This window comes from Saccopteryx leptura, chromosome 3 (assembly GCF_036850995.1).
Source record: "Saccopteryx leptura isolate mSacLep1 chromosome 3, mSacLep1_pri_phased_curated, whole genome shotgun sequence".
NCBI lineage: Eukaryota > Metazoa > Chordata > Mammalia > Chiroptera > Emballonuridae > Saccopteryx > Saccopteryx leptura.
In genome coordinates this window covers 94,056,828-94,073,990 of record NC_089505.1, presented here as the reverse complement: position 1 = coordinate 94,073,990, position 17,163 = coordinate 94,056,828, and the positions used below count along the sequence as shown (strand labels likewise).

The 17,163-nt window shown below is 43.3% G+C and overlaps 1 protein-coding gene across 5 annotated transcripts in view; it reads right to left on the bottom strand.

Moving 5' to 3' along the window:
- Positions 1 to 6,567: 6,567 nt before the first annotated feature.
- LOC136399678 (protein DDI1 homolog 2) overlaps positions 6,568 to 17,163 on the bottom strand; it is a 38,893-nt gene continuing 28,297 nt past the window's right edge. For 3 of the 5 annotated variants that reach the window (XM_066375151.1, XM_066375152.1, XM_066375153.1), the window contains 2 exons: positions 15,389 to 15,578; positions 6,568 to 10,195 (listed from right to left, as the gene is read on the bottom strand). In XM_066375151.1, the coding sequence (XP_066231248.1) occupies positions 8,331 to 10,195; positions 15,389 to 15,578 (2,055 nt within the window). In that variant the 3' untranslated portion in view covers positions 6,568 to 8,330. Of the gene's footprint in view, positions 10,196 to 12,584; positions 12,648 to 15,388; positions 15,579 to 17,163 lie in introns of those variants that run through there. The other 2 variants (XM_066375154.1, XM_066375155.1) reach the window with 2 other exon arrangements.

Here is a 17,163-nt window from a genome sequence, read left to right as displayed (position 1 = left end):
TGGCTCAGGCGCTAGGATCGCTCTGGTTGCAAAGAGCAAAGCCCCAGAGGGGCAGAGCATCACCCCCTGGTGGGCGTGCCGGGTGGATCCCTGTCAGGCGCATGCGGGAGTCTGTCTGACTGCCTCCCCGTTTCCAACTTCAGAAAATACAAAAAAAAAAAAAGTGAACTAAGGGAAAGATGCAGTTGTCATTTACTACTCAGAGGATGAACGTGAAAGGAGCAGGTGGGATGTGGGGGTGGTGGAGGATTTCTGGCCCAGCGCACTTCAGACACCTGAGATAGAACAGGAAAAACCACAAAGGCTTTCGTCTTTCTAGGAGGAACCAAACCACCCTAGCTCTAATTTTTTATTTTATTTTTATTTTTTTAATTTTTATTTATTTATTTTTTACAGAGACAGAGAGTGAGTCAGAGAGAGGGATAGACAGGGACAGACAGACAGGAATGGAGAGAGATGAGAAGCATCAATCATTAGTTTTTCATTGCGCGTTGCAACACCTTCGTTGTTCATTGATTGCTTTCTCATATGTGCCTTGACCGCGGGCCTTCAGCAGACCGAGTAACCCCTTGCTGGAGCCAGCGACCTTGGGTTCAAGCTGGTGGGCTTTTCCTCAAACCAGATGAGCCCGCACTCAAGCTGGCGACCTCGGGGTCTCGAACCTGGGTCCTCTGCATCCCAGTCCAACGCTCTATCCACTGCGCCACCGCCTGGTCAGGCTAGCTCTAATTTTTTAAAGGACACTGTCCGTAGATAAGGATCGACATACATACTTGGTTAACCCCATGAAGACACTAATAGCTGTGCAGCTGCAGGTGATAACTTAGCATTTTTATGCAATTTCTATCGCAGTTATTCTGTCCTTGTGCCAACACTTGTATATGGGGTAGGAGCAGATGGCATCATCTGCAGTTGTTTGCCAGACCATAAAAGAGCCACAGTCAAGAACTCAAGGAGAGAACGGGACATCTCAGGGGATTCTGGACTGAGGTCAGTTGAGAGCTTGGCTGGGGTACAGGATCCTCTCCTTGGGGGCCCAGGCGTGTGGTCTGGGTAAGGTGACGCTGCAGGACTGCTGGCTGACCATGGAACTGTGCTCCTCACCTTCTTGGGCACACAAGTAGGTTAGCTCTAGCTCTCCCCACCTCCCTGGCATTTCCGTACAACCTTGCAGACAAGTTCCAGCCAGTGAAACGTGGGTCAAGTGATGCACACCACCTCCAGCCCTGGTATTAGCATTTCATGGACAGACAGCCCTCACTCTCTTCTCCTGGGATGTCAGCTGCACGTCCAGTAATCTTGGAAGTTGCATGCTGAAGAGGGCAGAGCCCTGGCAGCTAGGACCCTTTGTGATTGACTGCATGAGGCAGAGCCCTCCCCTCCCACACATGACTGCTAGAATTGCCCAACTTCTGGAAATTCCCTTTAGCATGCTCAAATCTCTTATGTGATGCAATGAGTTCAACTATCTATGAGCACTTACTATGTGCCAGTCATTTTCTGAGGACTTTACACATATTGTTAAATCCCTGTAACCCGACAGTCTGTACTTGACAGATGAGGAAACTGAGGCACAGAAAGGTTAGGCAAGATACCTGGTACATAGCTAGTAAGTGGCAGAGCTGGAGTTCAAACCCAAGCAGCCTGGCTCTGGAGGTTAGTCTAAACCACAATACCCCATTGCCAATGTTCTATTACTGTGTATCAACGGCCCACGCAGAGTCATAAAATGCACATCTTACACCTCAGCATACAGCTATCCTCCTGCAGTGGTTACTGAAAAGTTACTTTAAGGACTTGGAGAAGGCCATTTTTTCTGGGGTTTAAGCACATGATAAGCCACAGAGCCTGGGTATAAGCGATTTAAAGGGGCAGGGAGACAGACAGGGATAAGTTAATTAACTAGCCCATACTGGCTGGCTCAGTGGCAGAGTGTCAGCCTGTTGTGTGGATGTTCCGGGTCCGATTCCTGGTCAGGGCACACAGAAGCACCTGTTTCTCCACTCCTTCCCCCTCTCGCTTCTCTCTCTTCCCCTCCTGCAGCCACAGCTCAATTAGAGCAAGTTGGCCTTAGGTACTGAGGATGGCTCCATGACCTCTGGCTCTGGTGCTAGGAGGAGCTCGGTTGCTGAGCAATGGCGCGATGCCCCAGATGAGCAGAGCATCACCCCCTAGTGGGCTTGCTGGGTGGATCCCAGTCAGGGTGCATGCAAGAGTCTGTCTCTGCTTCCCCTCTTCTCACTGAATAATAATAAAAGTTAACCACTTCAATTTAAAAAAAATTGAGCCTGATCTGTGGTGACGCAGTGGATAAAGTGTTGGCCTAGAATGCAGAGATCGCTAGTTGGAAACCCCAGGCTTGCCCAGTCAAGGCACATATAGTTGATGCTTCCTGCTCCTCTTACCCTCTACCTTCTCTAAAATGAATAAAAATCTTAAAAAAAAAATCGAGCAAACAAGCATCTTATGGTAAAAACTTTATTGTCTTAAATATCAAATGTTTTACACATCACTTTTCTTCAGAAAGTTCCTATTAAAAAAAAATAAAGTGTTTTGATTATTTAGGGCTGACTTACATTTCATTATGTGACAAAAACTCAAACCCAAATGCATCTAGCTCATTCAGCTGCAGACTGGTCCTATGTCCAGTCCCTAAACCAATGGCACAATGCAACCAACTTTGGGATTCCTGAGTTTGGTTCCCTTAAGTTCTCAAGAGTTTTCTGACTCTCAAAACCAAAGCATTATGGGAAAGCCTGAGCTACTGGCAAGGCTATGCTGCCAATCAGCCCAATTCTTGTAAGATGCAGTAGTCTCAAAGCATAAAGAAAAGTCGGGAAAGCATACATGAGCAATTGCAAGCACAGATAAAGGGGGGAAAAGAGCCGTTTCTATTCGCTATGATTTGCCAAATACGACTACAAAACTGGTAAACAAACCTTGAGAACAAAGGTCATTAGCCCAATTTGCCATGAAGATGAGATTCTGAATTAAAATGAGCAAATAAAAAAACTGAGCAAATCAACTTTCATCGTAGGTACAGTGAAAACAGCAAATGCAATTAGTATGCAATTGCTCTGAGTATATTACCAGAAGTGTCTCAAAAGAATGATTAAGAGAACAGAGAATGGAGATATAATCACTCAGAGGGAAAGGTCACAGATGGGCGGCATAGACTCAGCTGGGAGCCTTCAGGGAAGGAAAAAGAAGTCTGGTCAGCATCAGGTAATCTCAGCCCAAATGCATTTAGAAAGAAACCAATCTGACTGCCTGTCTCTGGTAGGAAATAGAGGTCTTTCTTGAAGCCACAGATGCATTCATTCAAGGTCGTGTGTAAAACAAGCTCCTGGTAAACAGCATCATTTCCCATCAGACATGTTAGTTCCCAGGAAAAAATGTCCCAGCATGCCCCTTCGAAGTCAGCTAATGAGAACCGTATGGTACACATTTAAAGAGATATAGCTCTGTAAAAATTATTCTAACTTTGCATTCTACACCCCCATTCCAAGGCCTTTTTTTTTAAGGTAAACAATTCTCTAACTCATACACCCGTGAACCACTTCCTTTGCAGATTTCATTCCACAAGATTGTGTCCTAAAACCTGTCAGTTACATCCTCTCACCTTAGAGCCCCCAGAGGGTCTAGGTTACCAATCACCAATAACTCATTGTAAACCTCTTAAGTCACTAGTACCAAGTCCAGAAAGTCTCCCTGTATGCCTCAGGAATACATGTGATAACATGTCAAATAATGGGTTAAAGAATGTCCATCCTTCTGATGGAGCTTCCTGTAGAAAGATTTGCTAGAACCTTGAATGCTCTTACATAAATTCTGCATCAACCAGTCCCACACACCGCTTGCCACATTTTCTGCTCTAGACCTTATTTCCACTTCTGGCACTCGGCCGCTTTAGCACAGCAAGCCCAGTGTTCCAGAGCAGCTGTGCCCAGGGGCAGCGCGGAGGATGCTGCAGCACAACCCGTGTTCCCACCCTGCATGGGCAGAGGGTCCAGTGGAAGGAAAAGCTGTCGCTGTTGAATGTTTAGGATCCTCTTCCATTTATTCACATTTCTTCCCTGCCCACCCCCACCCACACTGTTAACTCATTTCTGAGTACTTTCTCTCTTCAAGCAGTTCTACCCAACAACTCAGTACAGGTGAGTTCTGATTGAACAATAAAGGTGAGCCTCAAAACCACTCCATGTGTGTCCTCTACCATCAGGAAGGACACTTTCAATGCCCCCCCCCCCATGCTTCCACTCTCATTTCCCACCAAAACTTGTCTCTGCTATTTGGAGAAACTAAGGCACAAGAGAAAAAAAATCAAGCACATTAAAGGTTCACCCCTAGTGACGCCTACTGAGGGACCACTAAGGGATAGAACTTGAGCCATGCTTGCACATTTCCAGTTCTCAAGGACATGCTCTGGATTTGTTAAGAGGAATGGCCATTTTAAAGTCTTTCAGAGAAAAAGCTGTTTTTATTTAATGGAACTCCTAACATGAAAGGTAACATTCATCTTCTAGATGTTGCTTATGTTACCAGCGATAAAAATTTTGGAGTATTTTAACAGTTCAATTATCCTGTTTACCCTCAGGCAGGTGTCTGCAAGGCTGTTTTTTATACACATGGTGGGATAAGAGCTACAAGTCAAGAATCTATTTGTGGATATGAAAATCGCTTGCTTTTTAATCTATGTAAAGTTAACAGTAGACTATTCATCAATCACACATGTATATATACAAAAAGCTGGTGGCTAAACCAACTAAATTTTTATGGCTTTTACTTGAGATAGAAGTGCTAAGGGAAGAACAGGCAGTTCCATTTGAAATGGTTATCATAAAGTCAGTGACATAAAGCCTCGTGTATCTTTCTATTTTTATGCAATCTTCTTGCTGGAGAAGTGTTTTTGGGAAAAACATGTGGTATAGGCTACAAGGAAAGAGTTTTAATACACACTCACCATCTATTCAGTTCCCTTTGCCAAGCAACTGGTCATCTCTGTATATTTATGGCTAGAGCCCCATCTGTGGGATGAAGGCTGATGTCTGGAGGCCTAAACAGGTACAAGTGGAAATTCTTATCACCTTCAATGGGCAAAATCTATAACCTAGATATAGGCATCCGGATAGCAAGCACATTCTTACACACAGGATTCAACTTAATGGAAAATGCAGATATTAAATATAAAAAAATCTTCTCTCTTTGGTCAATGAACTTAGGCCACCCCTGGAGGTAAGCACTAATTAGAGAGCTGTCCAATACTGGTCATGGCAAAGGAACTGTCCAGTAAAGTGGCCCATTCCTGGGCTGGCCAACACCAGTTCTGTTGACAACCAGAGGAGTTTCACAATGATTTTCAAGTCCATCTCTAATTTCTGCACTTGGAGTAAAAACTGACAGTGACGACTCACTAGTTTTGTGTTCCTTAATTCCTTATGTGTTCTAGAACTTCCGAATTTACAAATGACTTAAAACCCAACATCAACAACTTTACTTTTATACAAACGGTGGACAGGAAATAAGACCTTAAAAAGAAAAAGCAATTATACATTGGAAAATAAATGATGGAAAAAGACAAGGGTATTTGGCAAGTGGGTTGAGCTCATTCAAAGTATTCTTAACGAAAACACACATACACCTGCAGGCCTTGTCCATTTTCTCCTAAAAATAAATACACATACACATAAAAAGCTATTGCAATACAACCTTTTCGGGACCGATACTCCATATCTCAACCTTGGGACTGACTCCCCCGGCTCCACATTGTGAAAAGTCAGCAGCTAAGCCTGAATGGTGTATGCTATCCGCTCTCCGAAAACTGCGAGGCCAGTCTTCACACACAAGGCCTTTTGGGAGGAGTCTTTTGTCACTGGTAAGTTTCTCCACCCCACAATCACCCATTCTGTGGCCCTAAAGATTCATAGCTTAGAATAAATTCCCAGTCACCGCCCATAAAGTAAATACATGGACCCACTGCAATGCCACGAGATTTTGCTTCAATCACAGCACCAGCTACTTCATTACAATCACACCTCTCCGCGTCGGCTGACAGAAGTCCTGTAAGTAGTTTCCTGGTGCATCTGACATCTTTGGTGTAGGGCCGGTGAAAGGGTCTGCAGCATGTGATTGTCTAAAAGAACATTTAATTTTTCTGAAGTTGGAAACGGGGAGGCAGTCAGACAGACTCCTGTATGCACCCGACCGGGATCCAACCGGCATGCCCACCAGGGGGTGATGCTCTGCTCATCTGGGGCATTGCTCTGTTGCAACCAGAGCCATTCTAGCGCCTGAGGCAGAGGCCATGGAGCCATCCTCAGCGCCCGGGCCAACTTTGTTCCAATGGAGTCTTGGCTGTGGGAGGGGAAGAGAGAGACAGAGGAAGGAGAGGGGGAGGGGTGGAGAAGCAGATGGGCGCTTCTCCTGTGTGCCCTGGCTGGGAATCGAACCCGGGATTCCTGCATGCCAGGCCGATGCTCTACCACTGAGCCAACCGGCCAGGGCCTAAAAGAACATTTAAAAGACAGCCCGGCTAACCTGGTATTCTGAGCACCCTTTTGACAAGTCAACTACAACTTGTCAGCTGTTCCCTAACCTCAGAGGATCATGAGGAACTGAGGCAAGTTTTCATCACGCTACTAGTCTACACACACACACACGCATACTCACGCACACACACCACAGCCAAAAGGAGATGGAACACGGTAGAAGAGAAACGCCTGTAAGTAGCCCCGAATTAAAATTTCAAGAACTCCTGAGATATGAGCCTCCATTTTCATTGTGCTAAATGACCTGCATTTGGATGGAATGAGCTTTCAAAGAGAGTCAGACTTCAAACAAGATCATTTAACACCAAGTTCACAAATCACCATTTCAAAGGTTCTGTTTCAAACACATTGCAACCTATACCCCAGAACTGGGAATTATCATGCTCAAAATCCCTTTCAGTAAAACCAAGATTTCAGATTCCTGCTAAGTACATAACAGAGCAGTTGTGTTTTTTTCCAGGAAAAAAAAAAAAAGATCTAAAATCTATCCAGAATTATTGCACAGTGGGGCCCATGGGAATATGATTTCCAAGGGCACTCATAGAAAAGAAAGGCCACAATAAATATATCTACATACTATGCCCCACTCTAACTTGACATAGTAAACACAAACGGGATGACTCTTGCTTAATCAAAGAAACGCCTGAGGAAAGAATGCGATGGAACCCACTGCCAAGGCCACTTGAGTCAGAAACTGCAATTACTATTTCTATTGCTGCAACGCACACTCACCAAATGGACTGTCCGTTCAAAGCACCAAGATGAACCAGTGACATGGTTCGCACTTTAATTTTTCACTCAGATTACAGCTCAAACTGAGCTTTAGAACTTCCTAGTAGAAGATGAGTTCAGAAACTAAACTGATGGCGATCCACTCATTAGCTGAACTGGAAGATCATTAGTCATTAAGGGTGGAGGTTGGTCTGTGAGATGCTAGCAAATCTAACTTCCAGTAAATTCCAGTGTTTAGGTCATTATTTTTCATTTATAGTGCTTGAAACATCACCAAGACACTTGCAAATGGAATTGCAGGTTTTTTTTTTTAAATCTGGGTAGCACCATGTTGCACTCTAATGTGACTTCCCACACAAAATCCCATCCAAGATATGTGGCAACCCATGCAGCAGCCTGTGATGTACAAAGCAGCTCAAGTTTTAAACCCTCCTGATTCATCCCTTGAAAATGTCAAATCCTAACCACAGAAATGATGCTATCACGCTAGGAGATATTATTCAATTATTCTTCAATTTCCTGTGCTAACTGATGAATCAGAATATCAGAGCACTGGGTGGAATTCTGAACACCCAAACCGTGTGGTCAAACGTTTGTAAGTTGACCACCGAACCAACAAGCCTAGCTTGCCTATAGCAGAGACACAGCCGGAGTGTGAACCTGACCTGCTCTCAGCTGCATGGGCAGAGAGATTTCTCCCAGCTTCTGCGTCTCAAAGCATTCACTCTCATTCTAGTATGGTACGCTATACACAAAACCATCAATTTTATTCCAGAAGACATCATCTTAATGAGAATAAAAAGCTTTTGTATGCATATACTGCTATTACATTAAAAAAGGCCCAAATTTTTAACAAATAGAATAGACAAATTCATCAGACAAGAGATCATAAATTACTTTGGCTGAAAAAAATCATTAAAAAAAATCTGGCTCAACATTCTGCTTGCAGGTTTCTACATATACTGTATATGTGGTGAGTGCGTGTGTATGTGTGTAGACAGAGCTTTTTCCTTAAGGGAATGAAGTATGGTCTAGCCCACTTTTCCAGGGTTACGTAGGAACTACAATGTTCTTTGCTAGCAGAAGAAGCAGCGCAAGGTCTGCATTTCCACCAGCTTGTTGCAAAGCCGCAAGGGCTTCCTGCAAAGTAAAGCCGGCTCGGAGAATCCGGTCAATGTCTGCAGCAGGAAACATCAATGGTGGAAGAGTGGAAGGACTGGATGGATAGCTGGCAGGTGGCTCAAATTCAAGAAGTGGTCCTGCAGCTTCAGGACAGGCGTCTTCTCTGCTCTCAGGCTTGTCTGTCACTGGATGCTGGGTGCCCTGACCCAAATCTTTAACCAATATAAAATCTGACACGGACTTAGTTTGCTCTGATGTCTGATTGAGTGCATCCTCCTCACCTGCTACAAGTTTGGGTGAAACTTCCACACCCAAGGTGCAGTGTGATTGATCAGACATTTTAGCTGAGGCTAGTATGACAGAATTGCTCTCATTTACTGATTCCTTAGACTTGGGGACACCTTCCTTGTCAGTTAATAGGCCATCACCTGGACCCTTAAAGTTAATATTTTCTACAGCTTCTATTCCAGTGCCAGCTGAAGTTGCTGTTAGTATTTCTGTCTTCAATGATACAGAGCTGGCCTCATGGAAGGAGACTTGGGAACACTGCTCATTCTGGGTAGCTGTAAGATGCTCACTTTGGATCCACCTTTCAGAAAGGACCTCAGTTATGATTTCTGATTGACAGCTAACTTCTTCAGATGTGTTTTCTGAAGCTGGTTTGCTACTAATGACCAACAGTCCATGAAGTTCCTTCAAGGCTGCTGTTAAAGAGGAGCAAGACTCCTCTGCTGACTCCACAGGGGGCTGACAACTGCCACGGACACTTAAAGACGGGGAGTAATTCCCACAGTCTCTGTTTGTTCCAGACATTTCCACGTTACTTTCTGGGAGCTGTAGATTCTGAGTGGAAATGTAATTCCTCGACATTTCAGATGAAGGGCCACATTTCGATGGTTCCACTTCCATGGGGGGATTATCTGGGGTGAGGTCAGATGCACCAGCGCTCTCGGCACTGGCATTCGGACCGTCTGCTGAATTAAGCACAGCAATGAGGGACTGTTCAACTGTATCTATTTCCATGAGTGTTTCTGAGTTAGAGGAGTCAAAGCATCCTGAAAGCAGACTGCTTCTCTGTGTACCTGCAAGGTCCATATTCTGCTGTGGCCCCTCTCCTTTCACTGGAGCTTCCACATGAACACTTTGTAGCTGATTCTGCTGCCTGTCTCCAAGAAGTTCAAGGTCCCCGGTGTTACAAAGATGTTCTTGGTCATGTGGCACATTCTGTTGTACAACTTCATGCTGTTCATTCCCTGGTTCCTTGTGCTGCTGAAGGCCATTCACTTGACTCAGACTCTGACATCCTGGATGCCGACCCTTTCCACCTAGAAACCTCTGTGGTTCTTGCATCCCAGAGGCTGTGACAGAAACTTCCTGTCTTGTGTGGAGACAGGATCTGAGGCCCTGGGTGCATGCTTCAGCAGGAGACGTCTCTGGGTTATCCGTAGCTGGGGCTTCCTTGGGTGAGTTCTGCAAAGGCAGCGCTGTCTGGTCTGCCGGAGCACTGTCCACTGGAGAGGCACAGCCAGAAACACCCAGTCGGGAAAGATGTTCTTTCTTTTCAGAGGTTATCTGGAATCCAGAGGAAGTATTCAAAGCCTTCACAGCTTGAGGTTCGATGCTGTCTGGGTCACTGGGCTTGATAGGGCAGACTGAAGCCGAGACAGAGTGAGCCAGGCCCACAGGATTACCAATCTCAGGACTCTGTCCTGAAGGACGGGCCAGATGGTCAAATCCATCTGAAGTTGGTAACGATGGCATTCCCAGTGAGGTAGTTTCTTCACCACTTTTCTCTGTATGGAACACAAAGGAAAAAAGATTGGCAGTTACAAAAACCATTAAATTATCAGAGGACACAAATCTAAACAGGATAGAACAACATCAGGTCCTTAAATTTAGCTTTGCTTATATTCATAGACTTACACAAGAGTCATTTCCACTGTGTAGACAATTTAACATCATGGCATCAAATAAAAGGTAGGCATGTTCTTAATAAAACATGCGTACTGTAATTCAGTATTTTAAGCATCGTTAATAAACATCCACTTAGTAATGGCTGGGTTAGCTCTCAAAACAGAAGGACTTTTAAGTATCTTTATTCGCAGTGAGCTCAGAGGGCTAGAATAGTTTCCCCAGTGTGTTCTCTCCAGCTCTTGTCCTAAAACCACCTGGGATGTTTGCTAAGCATGCAGATTCTGGGACACCATACCTGGGAGTACACCTAGGAACCTGCATTTTCAATAAGCCCCTCAGGTGATTCTTTTCTTCTTCTTTTTTCCAGGTGATTCTTAAGCGCATTACAAATGCTGAAGCTCTCTGCACTAGGATTCTAATGCCAATGTACTGTTAGTGTTTTAAATGTGAACACTGAGTATAAATGAGAAGTCTGAAACCAGGCAGAGCTGGGGCAGAGTGGGAAATACCCAGAGAAGAATGTAATGCTTGGTGATCTCCAGAATACAGAAGGAAACACTCTATTTATTTCTACCCAAACTTCCCAAAAGTAATGATAAAACTACTTGAGCATGGACTTAGAGAACAACAGTAAAGCTAAACATCAAACACATTAAATTTCATAGTCATCATCTTACCAAATAAACTTTAAATAAGATTATTAGTTACTTTATCACACTAACAGTACAACTAAGTAAGAACATTTAGGTACTTTAAGGGCAGGGGAAAGGGGGGATTGGAGGGGTGCAGCCAGGTAGTTCAGGCAGTGGAGGGAGATAGATTTTCAATAGGCAACGGTGACTGAGAGCCACTGCCACTTTCTGAGCGGTCACACCAGGTGGCAGGGTTAAACATGACTTCAGTGTAAACATCATGATGTCATTAAACCGTAAGTTCCAACTCTCCTTTTGCCACTGATCTAGTCAAAAACTGACCTCTGTGCAATTTTTATAAGAACTTTAACTTGACTTAAGTCATGCAGCAATGCAGTCACAATTCAAATGGCTCTGGATCACTCTAATCCAACAGCGGTTAACAGCATGAAGTTATTGACTTGAGGGGTAAACAGGAAAACAGCATTTATCTCAGTGCAAACTATATTCATTAGAGTAAAAACAGTTATTAGTTGTATTTATCAATCTCTAAGGCTGACTCTGAAAACGACTCATTTTGAGTTAATGTGAACAGAAAAGATGCACTGTAGTGACATACCCATGTTAGCAGCACGGGGGCGGGGGTATGTGACAATGGCCTTCTGGCTATTGGTATGACATACAGTTATAACAACTGGGTGGGGTCAGAGTGAACATGGCCTCGATGTATTTTGTACTCACTATGAAAGCAGCATATAGTCCTCCTGTAGCTGAGATGGTCAGTTTCACTGGCCTAAGTCCTAAATGTAGGGAGGACTGGATCAGTACCATAGGATAGGAGAAGACGATGAGGACAATGGATCTTAAGAATTAAACTATGCCTGTTCTTATAACCCATCCTTACAAGAAAAAGAAAAAATAAAAGAAGAAGAAATTAAGTCCTATGCATCTAATTACAACCAGCCTGCAAACCCTGTCAAGTTCTAGGTTGACAGTTTAAATGACCGTTTTTCCTCCTCTGAGACATCAGCCAGTGTGCTCAGGATGACAAGTGCCACACTGACACTGCAGGGAAATGGAGGCAGAGCAGGGAAACCGGACAGGCCTGGGAGAGAGGCACAAGCAGAGTCTTGGCCCTTGTTGCTGGGAGAACAAAATGCCAGTCTCACCTTTATTATGGACTCTGTGACCACGGGCAAGTCACCTGGCCTGTCTCCATTTCTTCTTCACCAGAATAAAAACTACTGTCTCGCTATAACGTTAGGTAGTTAGCTGTGTGCACTGATGTGAAAAAAGAACTAAGTTTTCCAGAAGGGACTTATGAAACCCTTAACAGCCTAGCTGTCTCCAACAAAAAAAGGGCTGTGATACTGACATTGTTGATTTGATACTCACAAGTCAGGTGAACAGTTTTTACTGGGGACCCCCCCCCCGACTGGTCTAATAATTGATAAAATTTGGAATAGGAAAATATGCTTAGATGTGTATGTATGCCAACATACAAACATACATACAGGCTGGTTGTAACCAGATTAAACAAGGTGAAATGGTGAAGGACGAACGCCACATTCCCAAACGGCTGCAGATACAGACCACAGACGACGGGACGGAAGGCTGAACGCATGTCTATAAATACCTGGTCTGGGGCCCACTCCAGCTGCAGCACACACACACTACATGCATCATGGCTTCTGACGCTCTGTTTGAATTAGGAAACAGACAAGCAAACTTGGGTTAACAATGCAAACCACACAGCATGCGGGGTTATAGTCTCCATTCCTTTGCCATCTTAACATCAGGAACGGGGAGAGTCAAAACCAGGGAACATTTCTGTCGTTTGGACAGCAAAAGATTTGTTGGTTGCTTTAATTCTTTCACAATACATAATGTGTCAACTTCCAACATATTTTTAATAGAACTTGGAAAGAGATTAATTGCACACACAGAGAATTCAAGGGCAAACACATGAGACAGGTGAATAAAAGTATGTAGGCCCATAGACAGAACTACGTGACACAAATGTCATCTTATGGAGTAACGGGTAAGTGGACACACGCAACAGTCACTTCCAAATTTCTTTCTCAGCTGAGATTTATTTTTCGAAGAAGTACAAACCAAACCTAATTATCTATTCTGGCTTAACTTCTTTATCTTTTAATCAGTTTTTATAAAACACACACAGCTTCTGTTCTGATTTTTTTTCAACTGATAGAACAGATAAAGATACTTTGGTGTAGAGTAGCCACCAAAGAAACGATTTTTAACAAAAATACTTTGACCTGCTACGCCCATAGTTTTTATTTTAATGATACTGGAAAGTCAGCGGTCCAAACAAATAGAACTGGATGTTGTAGAATTATTTCATTTTTTAAACATTACAAAAATCAGCACAAGCCAATACAATGTGGGTAACGAGTCATTTCTTTTTTATCCTTTAAAACTGGTATATGTCCTTTACTATGCGTAAAAACACCTGTGGTTTCTATTTTCATCTTAACCAGAGGTCTCCAAACTTTTTACACAGGGGGCCAGTTCACTGTCCCTCAGACCGTTGGAGGGCCGCCACATACAGTGCTCCTCTCACTGACCACCAATAAAAGAGGTGCCCCTTCCAGAGTGCGGCGGGGGGCCGGATAAATGGCCTCAGGAGGCCACATGCGGTCCGTGGGCCGTAGTTTGGGGACGCCTGATAACGTTTTTTAAAAAAATAATTACCCAAAGAGAGTAGTCGTTGTTAATTTTAGAAAGCACTGCTATCATCAGCTAGTTTTTTGTTTTTTAACTTTTATTTATTGATTTCAGAGAAAGAGGAAGGGAGAGTGAGAGACAGAAACCTCGATCTGTTTCTGTGTGTGCCTTGACTGGGGACTGAACTGGTCACCTTTGTGTATTGGGACAACGCTCTAACCAACTGAGCTATCTAGCCAGGGCTCAGCTAGCATTTCTTATATAAAAGCACCAAAACTGTGTGTGGGGGTAATAGAGAGTTCACAAAATGATAATATATCCTACTTTATTAATGCATAGCATTATGACTAAGCTGACAAGTTACTGAGAAAATGTACAATTTTCTAAGTGGGTATGTCAAACTCACTCAAGCTTGCCTTGTAGTGAAGATTAGAACTATGAATTTATTCTCTGTCTGGCTGTTCAAAATTCTCCCCTTCCTATAAAATACTGAAGTCACATTCCAAACTGTACTTTACATGTAAAACTGAGCTATGAAGTGGTGGTGGGAGCAGACTGTGAACAAGGCCAGCCTGGAAAACGCTGTCTGCAGCCCCTGTCCATTCTAGAGAGGCCCAAGGCTAATCCACCGGGTGTTAACCAGTAATAAACATTGGCAAAATCTGCTTGCTTATTCTTTAGAGCTCCGGTCTTTTTTGTCTTTAGAAGTGATTCCCTGCACTTGTAGCTCTAATATATTTTATTGTATCAGAAAATGCAATATGAATTATTACAGCTCAAGGCTTCAAAATAACCCCAACTTAAAAGTTAATTAATCTTCAGCTTCTAGAAATTGCATCCCAGAGTCGCTGTTCTACAACAGATAGGGAAAAACTACCCATGGAAGTGGGATGTCAGCAAAACCACATCCCTCCATTTTACACAGGAACTTGGCTTAGACTTTACTTTTTTTAAAAAAATTTAAAATGTTTATCGATTTTAGAAAGAGAGGAAGGAAGAGTGGGAGAGAGAGAAAGAGACAGAGAGGGGAACACTGATCTGTTCCTCTCTGTGCCCTGCCAGGGGATCGAACTGGCAACCTCTATGCTTCGACACGATGCTAACCAACTGAGCTATCCAGCCCAGGCAGCTTAGGCTCTAGATCAAAACAAGCTTCCACAATTTAGACTTAGGAAAAAAAAAAAGCATTAGGTAGCTCATTTCAATAGCTCACATACTGTTCTAATTTGGCCCAATGACACACTATTGTGCCCTTACTAATAGCATCAACAGTATATCTTTTGATTGTTGTTCGATTACTCTTATTGTTGGTTCCTGTCTTTGATGGCAGCGCTTTCAGGACATGAAAACAGGCTGGGCTGCTTAGTCACAGGGACAATGCTAATCTTCAAAATAAATGTGCCTACAAAAAAGCAAAGAAATTTGCAGGGATATACTGTTGAACTCAAAAGGAAATGTCTGCTCACCGTTATAATTTTCTTTAGAATAAAAGAAGACAAGATTTTCCAGAAAGCCTGCCAAAATGTGCCTAACAAGTGACTCCCCACCCTACCTATCCTGTGCGTGGCAATGAACTGCTGTCTCTGGATCTGTTGAGTTGGAAGGAGGCGGTAAGGGGACAGAAACACATCTGACAGGACGACAGACCGAGTAGGAGCTGGAAAGGTCCCCAACCCCCTCTACAGCTCTGACTTCCCAGGCACACCCACCACTAACAAGAGTCCTCATTCCAGAGCCCGCCATGGCAGATACCTGCATCCTGTACAGATTTTTGAAGCGCTTCTGCTAATTCCTGGTCCGCGATCTCCTCTGGCCGCACCTCTTCTCGCCCAGCCCCATACGCCAGCCGGGCACACTCTGGTAGCTCTCCCTCGGGAAGGAAGGTGGTCTGTGAGCCCGTGGTGCCAATCACGAGGACATTTTTCTTGAGGTCAATGGAACACTTAGAAGGAAGAAACCAAAGACTAATGATAGCATATAAAACACCATGCAGAAAAATGATGATCCTGAATTTAAAGCTCCAACCACAAAGAACAACACTGACAGAGAAACATGGTTCAGAACAACTTCACCTAGAAGTATTCACACTTTAACCTAGGTGACACTGTTAATTTAGACTTTGTTTACCATTTAAAGTTGATAGTAGAATAATCTCTATAGGCTATAGTTTGCATTTAGTATATTTGTCTAACACAGTGTATGTTTATTTCTAAGTTTAAATGTACTACATGTTCACTGTGCACAACTTGGAAAAATGCCATGCATAATCAGTGGCCAAACATATAGGTGACCTTTCCTTTTTCTTTTCTTCGTTATTTTTTTAAAATTTTATTTATTTATGTTAGAGAGAGGGAAGAGGGAGAGAGGGAAGGGGGGGGGTTAGAAGCGGGAAGCATCAACTTGTATTTGCTTCCCATACGTGCATTGACTGGGCAAGCCCAGGGTTTCGAACTGGCAATCTCAGCATTCCAGATCAACACTTTATCCACGGCGCCACGACATGTCAGACTCTTTTTTTAAAAAAAATATACTGATTTTAGAAAAAGAGAAAGGAGAGAAAGAGAGACAGAAACATCGACATGTTTCAGTATGTGCCTTGACTGGAAACTGATCTCACTACCTCTGCGTATTAGGACGATGCTTCCCTCAACTGAGCTATCTGGCCAGGGCTAAATAACTTTTTATTATAAAGCTGAGAAATACCATTTATGTAGTTTTACATTTTGCTTTTCGTTTTTTGTCTAAGTACAGCTGGTATTTAAACTCTGTACTAATGGTTTCAAAAGTGGTATACAGGCTATGCTCTCTCTACAAAATTATTCTTTATTTCATACTTTTCTGTGTATTTTGAGAATTAGTTAATATAGGACAATTACAGATATATGCTTTATGTATATAAAGCTGGAGACTCCAGGTGTATATCACAACTAAAAAACAAGAAAAGATGCCAACAATAAAATGTTTTATTCACACATGCATTCACTCATTCCTCTACTTAAAATCCTGCACCCTGACTAGGGGAGATAGTGAAACAGACTCCTACAAGTGCCCTGACTGGAATCCACCCAGCAACCCTGTTTGGGGCCAACTGAGCTAGTTTTAGTGCCTAGGGATGATGTGCATGGACCAACCAAGCTACCCTCAGTGCCTGGAGCTGATACTCAAACCACAGAGTCATTGGCTGCAAGAGAGGAGGGAGAGGGGGGGGGGGAAGAAGCAGATGGTCAACCCCCTGTCAAGACTCATATGAGAGGCAATCAGTGAGTACACAACTAAATGGAACAACTAAGTGGAACAACAAATTGATGCTTCTCTCTCTCTCATATCAATGGGGGGAAAAATGAGTTCTAATTAGAAACTAAAAATTACACAAGAGAACCACTGCCCATTTTAATCTCAAAACAGATGGCAAGATTTAAGATTCAGAGAGATTTCACAAAAGATTCTATTTCTACTTACACATAATTTCAAACCTTGTATGACCCTTGTATGACATTGTCTTCAAGGACCTTTCCAGGTTTGAAGAG